At 55.6% G+C, this 12562-nt stretch overlaps 1 protein-coding gene across 2 annotated transcripts in view; it reads left to right on the plus strand.

The window, feature by feature from the left end:
• Positions 1-1013: 1013 nt before the first annotated feature.
• Positions 1014-12562, plus strand: part of L3MBTL1 (L3MBTL histone methyl-lysine binding protein 1) — a 28262-nt gene continuing 16713 nt past the window's right edge. For both annotated transcript variants that reach the window (XM_066561361.1, XM_066561362.1), the window contains exons 1-6: positions 1014-1098; positions 8326-8506; positions 8723-8885; positions 10913-11136; positions 11816-11960; positions 12097-12226. In XM_066561361.1, the coding sequence (XP_066417458.1) occupies positions 8750-8885; positions 10913-11136; positions 11816-11960; positions 12097-12226 (635 nt within the window). In that variant the 5' untranslated portion in view covers positions 1014-1098; positions 8326-8506; positions 8723-8749. The remainder of the gene's footprint in view (positions 1099-8325; positions 8507-8722; positions 8886-10912; positions 11137-11815; positions 11961-12096; positions 12227-12562) is intronic.

Consider the following 12562-nt stretch of genomic DNA (forward strand, 5'->3'; position numbering starts at 1 on the left):
GAATACTGAAGGGTGGCAGGTGAGCAGCCCTGGGTTTGAGCAGAGCTGTTTGTTTGGAAGTGCTACTGCAGTGTGTCCATCCTGCGCTTCCACCTCAGGACCAGTCAGAGTGATCCTTTCACTTCCCAGGGATCTTGGGGATGTCACCTTAACATCCCCCTGGTCCCTCTCTGGGGCTGTGGTTGGAGTGCTGGGGAGGGGATTCTGCCCTGGCACCAGAGCCAGACAAAGCCTGGGGAGCTGCTGTGGAGGACATGTCCCCACTGGTCTTGTGTGATTCCTCTCAGAGGGGTGCTTGGTTAATCACACAGTCTTAGAACGGCTTGGATTGGGAGGGACCTTAAAGCTCATCTCATTCCACCCCCTGCCATGGCAGGGACACCTTCCACTGTCCCAGGTGCTCCAGCCCCAATGTCCAGCCTGGCCTTGGGCACTGCCAGGGATCCAGGGGCAGCCCCAGCTGCTCTGGGCACTCTGTGCCAGGGCCTGCCCACCCTCATTCCTTCCCAAAATCCCATCTAACCCTGCCTGCGGTAGTGGGAAGCCACTCTCTGTGTCCTATCCCTCCATCCCATGTCCCCAGTCCCTCTGCAGCTCTCCTGGAGCCCCTTAGGCCCTGGCAGGGGCTCTGAGCTCTCCCTGGAGCCCTCTCCTCTCCGGGTGAGCACCCCCAGCTCCCAGCCTGTCCCGGAGCAGAGGGCTCCGTCCCACCCACAGCACCGGTGCCTCAGCGGAGCATCACCCGTGCCTCTGCGCCCCCGTCCCGTCCAACCGCGGCCCGGGGCTGCCCGGCCGGGCGGGAAGGGGATGGGGGGGGGGGGGGGGGGGGGGGGGGGCTCCGCTGTTGCCATGACGACGCCCCCCTTTCCCGCATCCCCCCGAAAGCTGCGGCGGGGCTGAGCGCGGCCCTGCGGATGCGGCCCCGCGCGTTTCCACGGCGACGCCGCGGCTGAGCCGCCCCCTCCCCGCGCTCCCCGCGCACACTCGGACCGGCCCCGCGCCCCTCCCGCTCCGCGCCCCCCGCACCCCGGGCCGGGCCGGGCCGGGCCGGGCCGGGCAGCGCCGCCGGGGCTCGCAGCAGCGCCCGCCCGGGTGCAGGTAAGCAGCGCGGCCGGGCAGCGCCGCGTCCCCGCCCGGCCCCGCCGCAGCCCGGTCCCCGCACGGGCGAGGCCCCGGCCGGGCCAGCGGGGCCGGGCCCGGCGCTGGGGGGGAAAGCGCCGACATCCCCCGAGCTGGAGCCGCGCCGAGGGGCCGGGGGGCCGGGGCCGCCCCGGAGGGGGGCGGCGGGGCCGGGCGGGGCGGGAGCCCCCGCCGTCCCCCGGACACCGCCGCGCTGAGGGCCCGGGCCGGGCTCGCGTCCCGCCGGCGCTGCGAGGTGCGAGGCGCTGCCCAGCCCTGCCCAGCCCAGCCCTGCCCTGCCCTGCCCTGCCCTGCCCTGCCCTGCCCTGCCCTGCCCTGCCCTGCCCTGCCCGCGGGGACTGCGCTGCCCCGGGGGAGCCTCGCCGGGCCGGGCCGGGCTGGGAGCGCCTCGCACGGGGGACGCCCGGCCGCGCTTCTTCGGGTGTTTGTGAAACAGCGGGTGAGCAGCGCTGTCCCGGAGCCTGCAGTGACAGCGCTGCAGCCCTGGACAGGGCCCTGCGGCGTGCACAGCTTTGGTCCAGCCTAGCAGCGCACAAACAGCCCAGGCTGTGCACAGGTCCAGGACAGGTCCTGGATTGATTTTATTAGTTTTTACGTGGATTTCTTTACTAGTTATAAAAGAAAATAAAACACTGGACTGTTAGAAATATTTTGAGGTCAGGTATCCATCCTGTTTAGATGTTTCCATCTGTGTGTGGAAAAACATCCAAAGTGTGCAGCTGTGGGTGGTGAGCGGGGCTGGTGCGCTCAGGGGCAGTGGGAGGTGGGTGTGACAGTTCCCATTTTGCCTCTCAGAAGTGCCCGGATTTCAGGCTGCCTGCTGGCCTTGGACAGTGTCACCTCGACCCCTTTGGGCTGGCACGTGGGATTGCTGGTGACTTCTCATCCTCCCCACCTGTGGGTCTGAGCATATCCACAAGCCTGAAAGCTGGTCCTGGTGACAGCGAAACTCCTGGCGACAGCAGGTGACAGCCAGCCTGAGTGTCTCTGCTTTGTCCTCGGTGTTTGAACCTAAAGCTGAAGGCGGCTTGCTACTTTATTGCCCTTCTCCCTCTGATCTCCATTTCCACAGAATCTATTTGCTCTTTTGAAATGTGTAACATGAACAGCCTCTTACTGCACAGAGGGACATTTCATCTGGTTTTGAGATGTTGATAAATACTGTGGCCTGCTCCAAACCTCCCCATGCTGCTCAAGAACCCAGGAGCAGAACTTTCTGGCCCATGGTTTGTTCCAGAGCAGGCATTTGCTCCTGGCTTTGGAGCAGCAGTCATATTTGGAAGGGAAGAAGTGTGTGATTGTCTTTCTCCACTGGGCCACCTGCCTGTGCCAAGTGTGTTCCTGAGTGCTCCTGTGTGTATACAAAGCAAATATTTTCTGCAGTGCCATTAGTCTCCTAAACACCTGCCCTGGGCAATGCCAGAAGTCAGGGGAAGGTCCAAGGGAGCAGCTCTCAGCCCCACAGGTCTCTGTAGTGCTCTGGTGTGCCACTTGCAGTTTTAGCATGATCCCAGCTGCTGGTCTTTCTTAAAGGCTCAATTTTGCCACTGGAGATAATTAAAAATCCATATCTCAGCTCATGGCAAGGATGGGGAAGTTCTCTGTTATGGCTGAGGAAATTCCTGAAAAAAGTAATTTACAGAATCTCAGGCTGGGGGAGGCTGGAGGCACCTCTGGGGGTCACCTGGCCCAGCCCCTGCTCCATCAGGGCCACCCAGAGCCGGCTGCCCAGGATGTGTCCAGGTGGCTTTTGAGTCTCTGCAGGGACGGAGACTCCCCCAGCTCCCCGGGCACCTGCGGCAGTGCTCGGCCACCCTCCCAGTGCAGAAGTGTCTCCTGAGCTCGCAGGGCCCCTCCTGTGGGTCACTTTGTGCCCGAGGCCCCCGGGGCTGTCCCTGGCCCTGTCCCCTCTTCAGCCTCCCCCTGGCTTTTCATCCACAGGGATGAGATGCCCTGAGCCTGCTCTGCTCCAGGCTGGGCAGTGCCAGCTCTCTCAGCCTCTGCTCATGCCAGAGACGCTCCAGTCCCTCCATCAGCTTCATGGCCCTGTGCTGGACTCTGTCCAGTCTGTCCCTGTGTCCTGTCCTGGGCAGCCCAGCTCTGGGCCCAGCACTCCAGGGCTGGCCTCACTGGTGTGGAGCAGAGGGAAAGGATCCCCTCCCTCTGCCAGCTGTGACACAGCTCCCAGTGCAGCCCAGGACGCTGTTCTGCATTGCTGCAGGAGCACATTGCTGGCCCATGGGCATCCTGGTGTCCAGCAGGACCTTTCCTCCCAGCTGGGCAGCCCCCAGCATGTACCAGTGCAGGTTTTAGGAATATTTAAAATTCTGAAAAGCCACTAAGTGAATACCTGTCAATATTGTTTGAACCAGAGTACTTCAAGCCAATTTTGTGATGAACAGGAGCACCTCTCTGGAGCAGATCATGCTTTCTAAGCACTGTCAGGGCTGTGCAGCAGCTCTGTGCCGGGAGCTGCTCTCTCCATGTCCTCTGTGCCCTGTTGCACACAGCATGTCCCTCCTCTTCCCAAGGAATGGATTGCTCCCTGGTTCTGCCGTGGTATGAGAGGGTGAGTGTGAGGGTGAGTGTGAGGCTGTGCCAGGGCTGGAGGCTCGTGTGTACAGCAGCCCTGGAGATGCTCTGCCAGCCCCAGGGTCGCTGCTCTGCAACGTGGCTGTGCCAACACCCAGCGATCCCTGCTGGATGAGCTAAAGCTCTGTGAGCAACAGGGCCAGTGATCCTGGTAGCCTTTAAGTGTGTGTTTTGTGACCTGTGTCCCTGGTTTGTGTGACTGTGTGCACAGGCTGATGTCCCCAGCTCTCAGGTGCTCAGGGTGCTCAGACTCAGGGGCCCTGTGCTGATGCCCTTCCCTGCTGGGCCATGCAGGGACCCCTTTTCTCTGCTGGTGCTTTGTCTCCTGAACCTGAGAGTTTGTGTCTGACAGAGACAAACTGTTCAGAAGCACTGATCCTGCTGTCAGAACTGGTAGGAATAGGCTGGTGGGGTCTGGCTGCAGACAGGCTCCATGTGCACAGCCCTACCCTTACATGGAGCACGGAATTCCAGGAGCAAAGCAGGAAGGAGCAAAGCACTCCCAGATGAGAAGTGTCTTGAAAAATTCCACCCTCCAACAGCACATTGTGGTGTTCTCTGGAGGGACCATGTGTCTGTGTGTGGGGGTTTCTTGGGGTGGCTTTCCTCCTCCCTGGCTTTTCCAGCCAGGGATCCTTGGCTGTCCCTCAGCAGAAGGCAGAAGTGAGGAGTGGATGTGAGGAGTCCTTGAGGATTGGATGGGCAGCTGGCTGAGGAGTGGGGCTCACCTGCACCCTCTGTAAGATGTGGAGTTACACCCAATACCAGGAAAAATGGAGAGCTCAGGGCCTCACTGTTTGGGCCAAAACAGCTGCAGCTCCACTGTTGCTCTTTTAAAAGCTGGTTTGGGGAGTGGGGGGTTTCAAGGCTGCTGAGCAGCCTGATTCTGGTTTGTCTGGGTGGGCAGAGCTTTATCAGATGCCACTGGGACATGTGTAGGCCAAAAGCTTTTTAAGACAACAGCTAAAAAAAAGATAAATAAAGCTTTTGTTCAATAGCTAGGGCAATCAGCAGAACAAATCATAGAATATCCTGAGCATAAGGATCCTGGTCCAACTCCTGGCCCTGCACAGACACCCCAGCAATCCCACCCCATGCCTGAGAGCTTTGTCCAAATGCTCCTGGAGCTCTCCTGGGGAGTCTGTTCAATGCCTGACCACCCTCTGGGGTTAAAACCCTTTCCTAACACCCAAGGAAAAGTGTGAGTTTGGCTTGCTAATTGTTGTGCTAATTTGCAGATTTGCATTCTGGTAGACTGGATAAAGACCAGGCTGGATAAAGACCAGGCTGGGTAAAGACCAGGCTGGCTAAAGCCCTGAGCAGCCTGGTGTGATCCCACCCTGCTGGGAGCAGAAGGCTGAATTACAAACCCTCGGGGTTCCTGAATTACCCTGTGATGATCTGGGTCGCTCCAGGGCTTGCAGGATCCCCTGAAGGGATCTCTGGGGCAGTGGTTCCTGCCTGGGCTCTGGCTCCAGGGGCTGAGCCCACCAGAGCTGTCTGAGCTCTGGGCACCCCCTCCATGACCTCTTCTCTGCTCCCAGAAGGAGCAGGGTTATCAAAGTGCCTTTCTCCTGCTGTGGCAGTGGTGCTTGGGCAAGTCACAGCTTTTCCTTGTGTAGCACTCCTGACCTGGGATACTTCACAGCAGGTTGTTTTTATGACAAAAATTAGTGAATTTACATTATATAAGTAATATATTAGTAGTAAGTGTTTGAAGGGGTTAATATTTTTTAAACATTTATGTAATATTAACAATAGCTATGATTTATTGGTATTACTTATAGAAAGCAGAAACAACAGTTATGAGTTTATTACTAACAATTTCTAAAACTTTGAATCATTGGGGAATCAGCTGATGACTTTGTAGATAGAATTTGATTGACATTTTTAAATGTTTTGTTTTTAGAGAGATTTTTGGTAGTTGAATTATTACTAATACTTGTATCTTTATATGGTGGTTTCACTCATTGGGAAACACTTTTTACAGTAAAATATTTGTGTTTATATTTGGGATAGTACTGATTAGTATAGTGTCCTTCCAAGGGGTTTTATACCAGAATTTAAAAAACTGTGAGCTGCAAACAACATCTCCAATCCTGATTCTCAGTCCTCCAGGTGGGGATGGAGCTCTGCAGCCCAGGTATTGTGCCATGCCCACACATGTGAGGGTTACCCCAGGAATGCTGAGTTAAAACTTTACCAGTGTGTGCTATGGCTGATGGGAGCAGTGTTGGTGGGAAATTCCTGTCTGACACCATGGAAGCCCCTGGCAAGAGGTGGGAGAGCCCTGGGAGCTGCTGAGTTTCAGCTGTGGCAAGAGTGTGCTTACAAGTTCACACCAACATTGTTCTTGCTGCTTATGTGTGGCCTTGGAACAGTTTTGGGCTTGGAATAGAATTTGTGCTCCACGTGTGCTCAGAGGGCAGGAGTTGGGACAAGGAGTTAGGGAGAGGTTTCCACCAGCACCACAGAAGTTGCTCCAGCCAGGGGTGCTGGGGAATGCACTCACACTTCTGCTGAGGGAGCAGGAGGCACAGTTGGTGGGAGAATGGTGGCATTGTTCAGGTTGTAGAGGACCTGTAAGATCACTGAGTCCAACAGCAGGGCAGGGCCGTGGGCTGGATGGGCTCCTCTGCCTCTTGGAGGGCTCCCAACCCTCTGAGCTGGGCTGCCCCAGTGCTGGGACGTGCCCTTGGCTGCAGAGAGGCCTTTCCCAGGAGGCTGCTGGAGGAGGGCTTGTCTGGAGGTTAAGGTCTAAATCTCAGTTGTTTAGCTTTTCCAGTTTAAAGAGCAGCACCACAATCTCTAATCCAAATTCATTCTGTTCACACTGAGCTCACAGTGTCCACAGCATCAGCCTAGTCCTGTAAGGATTTGGAGAGTGAATCACAACCACAGAATATCTCAAGCTGGAAAGGACACCTAAGGACCATCAAGTCCAACTCTCTGCTCCTGGCACCCAAAATGAAACCATAATGTTGACTACTGCTTCACATTTCCTGTGCAAGTATTTGCTTTTGTGTTCACATCAGAGACTGTGAGAAACTCAGGTGGAGCATCATGAACCTGAACACTGGATCTAGTTCTCTTCCTTTCTAGGCATTTCCAGTCCCAAGTTCTGTTTGAATTTAAAAAAAAGGCAAAAGTTCCCACAAAATGAAGAGTTGTCCTTGAAATATTTGACCCAATGATGAATCAAGGATTGACTGGATTTAAGTGCCAAAAAAAGCAGATAGATTCCTACTGGGTATTAGGAAACAGGCTGGGTGCTAAATCCATTTTGACTTTCACTTGGAGTCTGTTGTCCAGATTAGTTTTTCAGTTCCTTCAGCTGTTTTGACACTTAACAGTGCTTTTCTGCACCTGGAGAGCCTGAAAGGTCTGTGCTGTTTGCCAGTTGAGCATCGGGTGTTTCTGGTCACAAACCTGACAAAACTGGGAGAAGTAGATCCCCCCCTCAACGTGATCACACCTTCCCACTCTGTGCCCTCTGATTGTAACACCTTTATGTGAATGCCTCAAGTTTTAAAATTCCAGACTTTGTCCTTTGTAGCCCAATTCTTAGCTAACCCTGCTTCACTGAAATGAGTATCCTGTTTTCCACATGGATGTCTTTCCTTTCAAATGCAAATTGCATCAGGAGGGGCCAGGACATGGCTGTGGTCCTCTCTGTGGCCCTGCCTCCATCCTGGCAGCAGGTGCTTTGGAGAGGGGGCTGCTGACACGTGGAGCCCCTGGGCCCATGGCTGGGGGCTGCTCACAGCCAGCCAGGGCCAGTGGTGCCCTCGAGGCCCTGACATTTTGCTTCCTCCTTGAGATTCATGGCTAGACAGTGTCTTGGTTTGGAAAGGCAGGTGCCTGCTAAGGAAGGCAAAAGCCTCCCCTGAAATGGAGAATGTGAATCCCCCCACCACCAGGTCCGAATTGTTGTCATTTTTAAATTAAGGGGCTCTCGGGCAAAACATATGGGAGCAGAAAATAACAGTTCTTTAATAGGGAAGAAAATAAAAGCATAAAATAAACAATGCACTAAACTAAAACAATACTGACAGGGTCAGAACACCCTGTGGGTCAGGGTGTTGGTGGCAGTCCAATTGGAAATGTGGCTGCAGCCCTCCTGCAGTGTCAGGTGTGGTTCTGTTGGAGCAAGGGGGTCCTGTAGAGAAGGACGTATTCTGCCTCTGAAGATCCAGTGGAAGAAGAGGCAGCTGCTGTTCCTCTGGGAAATCCAGTGGAGAAGCTGTGCTGGTGTTCCAGAATCTCCAGATTGTATCTGGGTAGCAATGCTTGGCTCCTCCCTCTGGGCGGAGCATCTCCCACTGGGGTGCTGTAGTTCTTCTCAGCCATGCAGTGACATTCAGTAGCTGTTATCAGCAGATGTTCCTCCTCCCCTCCCAGAGGGAGGAGTGGGTGTGGAAGAGATAAGGAAAACTACAACTGCCCAGTTAACAGAAGACAACTGCCATCCAGATGGCAAATAGAATACGTCACCAGTCCCATGAGAAACTCAGGTGGGGTACAGGGACATCAAGTTCCCCCCAGTAAGTCACACCCCCAGTAACTGCTGTCACTTGTGAAATTCTCTTGCAGCCAGTTGCAAGATCAAGGTGACACTCGGACGGGAGAACGGGAAGGGGATCTGCCGGGAGCTCTGCCTGCTCCAGGGTGGGATTTGGCAGCCCTCAGTCACAGTCTGTCATTGTGGGCCCCTGTGGGAGCCAGGAGCAGCTTGTGGTGGACCTGTGCTCGTGCCATCTTATGGTGGTGCCAGGTGAGAAAAAACCCACAGCATTTGCAGGCTCTGAGCTGGGACCTCACAACAGGGGCTTGCATGGGGCATGCTGTGACCTTCATGTGGGTTTAGTGGACCTTGAATGCATCTTCCAGGGGTTTCTGCTGGGAGAGACCATCCTGTGCAGTCACTTTCTCGCTCCTTTGTTGTGTTTATACTGGTACCCAACTTGATTTCTTCCCTGCTGCCCTGCAGGGCCTCGCTGTGTGCCCAGGCAAGGTGATGGACAGCAGGGGGGAGATGGAGGTGGTGAGGAGCTCCAAGGGCAGTGCTGCTGGGGAGGTCAGTGTCCACGTGGTCACCACTGAAAGCACGGTGCAGAGCACCCACCTGCCCACCACTGCCTTCATCATACCAGGTATGTGGAGCTGTGCTCCTCCCAAACCTTGGGAGGCAAAGACAAGCTGCTGTTGCCATCTTGGATGTTCTCTGTGGCTATCCCACATCACTTGGACTGTTTGTGGTCAATCAAATCTTCCTGAGCTTTAAACTGAGGCCCTGATGGGAGGGGTCCTGAGCCAGGGCAGTACAGTGTGCTGGTGCCTGCTCTGCAGGGCTGTGGGCTCCTGGGCTGCTGCATTAGCAGGGAATCCCAGAATAGCTGAAGCTGGAGGGAATCCATAAGGATCATTGAGTCCAAAACCCTGCTCCTGGCAGGAGCACCTACAATGAAACCATAGGGACTGAGTGTTGTCCACACACTCCCTGAACTTGGTGCTTCCCTGGGGAGCCTCTTCCAGGCACTGGGCAGCCTCTGGGTGAGGAACCTTTCCCTAATGTCCCACCTGAAGCTGCCCTGAGGCAGCTTTGTTCCATCTCCTCGGGTCCATTGCTGGTCCCAGGAGGGGGAGATCAGCACTGCCCCCGGGAGGAAGGTGCAGACAGCAATGGGGTCACCCCTCAGCTTCTCTCCTCCCGGCTGAACGGGCCAGGTGGCCTCAGCTGCTCCTCCCAAGTCCTGCCCTTGGACCTTTCACCATCCTGGTCCCCTCCTCTAGACACAGCTCCAGCTCTCAGCTGTCCTTGGTGTGTTGAGGGGCCCAAACTGTCCCCAGGACTGGAGGTGAGGCTGCCCCAGAGCAGATCAGAGCAGGACAGTCACCACCCCCTGATGTCCCCTTGGAGCTGCCAGGGCACTGCTGGCTCCTGTTCCACTTGCCCTCAGCCCAAAGCCCCTGAGCCCCTTCCCCACAATAGCTCCCCAGTCTTGCTCCCCAACCATACAATTTTTCAGGATTATCCCATCCTAGGTACAGAATAAAGGTGTTACTCTGGTTTCATGCACATGGTGGTTGGATTGCCCAGCTGTCTGGTCTATCCAGATCTCTGTGTAAGGCCTCTCTACCCTCAAGGGTGTCCACAGCTCCTCCTAATTTAGTATCATCTATAAAATTAGTTTATGGACATTCTGCATCCAGATTATTTATAAAAAATCCATAAAAAATTTCGGAGCACTGGCCCTAAACCCTGAGGAGCCCCACTGGTGATGGCCACCAGCCTGATGTGCACCCAGTTCCTGTAAGGCTTTGAGCCCAGCTGCAGGAGAGCCATCATCCAGTTGTTCACCCAATGGACAGTGGACTGGATGAGCTCTGTACTGGACACTTTGTCCAGAAGGCCACTGTGAGAGGCAGCATCAAGGTTTTGCTAAAATCCTAAAACTCACATCTATTGCCTTTCTTGGTCAGCTTAGTGGGGTGACCTTTCCATAAAGGGAAATTCAGCTGGTTAACCAGGTCTTCCCCTTGTGAACCTGTATTGGCTGTGACCAAGGACTGCCTTGTCTCTCCAGTGTTTTTCAGTAACTCCCAGAATAACCTTCTCCCTAATTTTACCAAGCACTGTAGTGAGACTGACAGGCCTGTAATTATCAGGGTCATCCTTCTTACCCTTCTTGAAAATTTGGACAATTTTGAGCAGCTGACCAATGTCTTTGAGGAGGTGTTTGAGCAAAGCATGGTTGTGTGTTGGGTGAGATCAGGGCTGTTCTCTAGAAGCAGATCTCCCAATTTTTCCCGGTGCCTCAGTTCTCATTGCAGAGAGGCCCTGGGTTGCACAGTGTGTTCCTTTGAAATGTAACTAAACTGGAAGCTGCAGTGCAGGAGCAAACTGCTGTCACATCAGGCACAGAAACAGTCTGAGATCAGGCTGAAGTGGAAACCCTTGAATGGGGATTGTGTTGGGTGCCTCCCCCCCAGCATGAGCCATCACCGGCTACAGATTTTTTTGCGTCTCTCTGCTTCCTTTGTGCTTTGGCCCACAGCAGAGCCCTCACCTGGGAGGCCATGTCCTCTGGGATCCTGGGCTGCTTTTGAGCCTTGTTTGCATCAGTGAAGTGTTCTGTGTATGCCTCTGGTTGTTTGTCTCCTTTCTTCCCTTCTCAAGCAAACGCCACTGCCATCAACCTTCCCACGAGCACCTTAGAAATCCAGCGATTCCCCCGGGAGCCCCAGAGGAGCACAGGGGCCGAGAGGCCAGACAGGGGAGCAGGGAATGAGCCCATCACTGCTGCTGTCATTCCCCAGATCAGCGGGGTGCAGACCTGCAGCACAGTCCGTGTGCTGGAGTGGAAAGATGGAGTGGCAACTTTGCCTGGGAGTAACCTGCGGGTAAGTGTAGCCCTGGGCCGCTGGGTTTGAGCCTCTGCCTCTCCCCACAGCTGCTTGTGCTCATAAATCCTTCAGCCTGTGCCAGGCAGGGAGCACCAGGATGTGCCCTGGCCCCCCTGCATCCCAGCTGGAGGATCCCTCAGCTGCCCCAGCTCTTCTCCTGCCCCATCCCTGTGGCCCTGCCATCCTGGCAGCTTAGCACAGAGCTCACAGAGGTGCCTGGGGGCTGCAGCAGCTCTGTCCTGCACAAGGAGGCACAGGAGTGCTACGTGCTGTGCAGGACATCTTCTCTTCCAATCTATACTGTGGGCTTGGCTCTGCCCCAGCTCCTGCCCTCACCCTGGGAGCAGCAGCCTTGTGCTCATCTGGCAGCAGGTGCCTCAAGGGTACCCTCAGTGCATGACAGCTTGCAGAAAATGCACCCATTTCTCAGCTGTGGCTCAGCCTCAGGACACCTCATCCTCCAGTCCCCCACCTGCCAGCTCCAGCTGAGTGCCCAGCACAGGCTGCAGGCAGGGCACCTTCACAGGGCCTGGGGTGCTGTGCTCACGTCTGTGCTCAGAAGAGTTGTCCTCTAGTCAGACACACTGATGACCATCCCTGTCCCTCATTTGCAGAACAACCACCAGTTGCATGTCTGTCCTGCTGAACTCTTTCCTTGCTTTTTGTTCGTTGCCAGTTCCGGATAAATGAGTACGGCACGCTGAAGGTGGTGAGTGCTGATAAGCTGCCTCCTGTGGAAGCTGTGAAGGAGGCTCACACAGACAAAGATGGGGACTCCGAGGTGGCACCGCCCAGCAGAGACAATCCTACTGTGGCTCAGGGTAAGGGCACCGTGGTGGCACTTGTGGGGTGGGTACCAGCATCCAGCAGATGCTGCCTGGTGTCTCCGTGGGTGAGGCAGATGTCTGTCTGTCTGCTGTCCTTCGGGGTGGCTCACTGCTGCTCCTGCTGTCGCAGACGTGCCCGAGCAGCCCGCGGCAGAAGGGCTGTGCCACTGCGATACCTGCGGCCGCAGACACGTGTGGGACGGCGCCCGCGAGGGCAGGGGCTTCTGCAGCGAGCACTGCCACCAGCAGTTCAAAGAGAGGTAAAGGAAGGGGGCTCTGTGCCCTGTCCATCCCTCTGCCCTGCCCCACATGCTCCAGCGAGGGATGGGAGCGCCTCTGGCAGGTGCTGGGGGTCCTGCGTGTTCCACTTAATCCTGGAGGCAGGCTGGGGGAGGAAAACTTCCCAAGGGAGCCAGATTTTCTCCTGCCCAATGTGTGGCCTTGTAAACATATATCTGCTGGAGCTGGAGGTTGCTGCAGTGGCTTCCAGGCTGAGCAGCAGTGGAAGGTCACAAGTCACAGGGGCATTTCCAGCCCTACTCCTGACCAGCGTGTGACTCTCAGGACTTGTTTTCCAGGATCTCTGGTGCAGCTTA

This window comes from Molothrus aeneus, chromosome 17, assembly GCF_037042795.1.
Source record: "Molothrus aeneus isolate 106 chromosome 17, BPBGC_Maene_1.0, whole genome shotgun sequence".
In the NCBI taxonomy this organism is placed as follows: Eukaryota; Metazoa; Chordata; class Aves; order Passeriformes; family Icteridae; genus Molothrus; species Molothrus aeneus.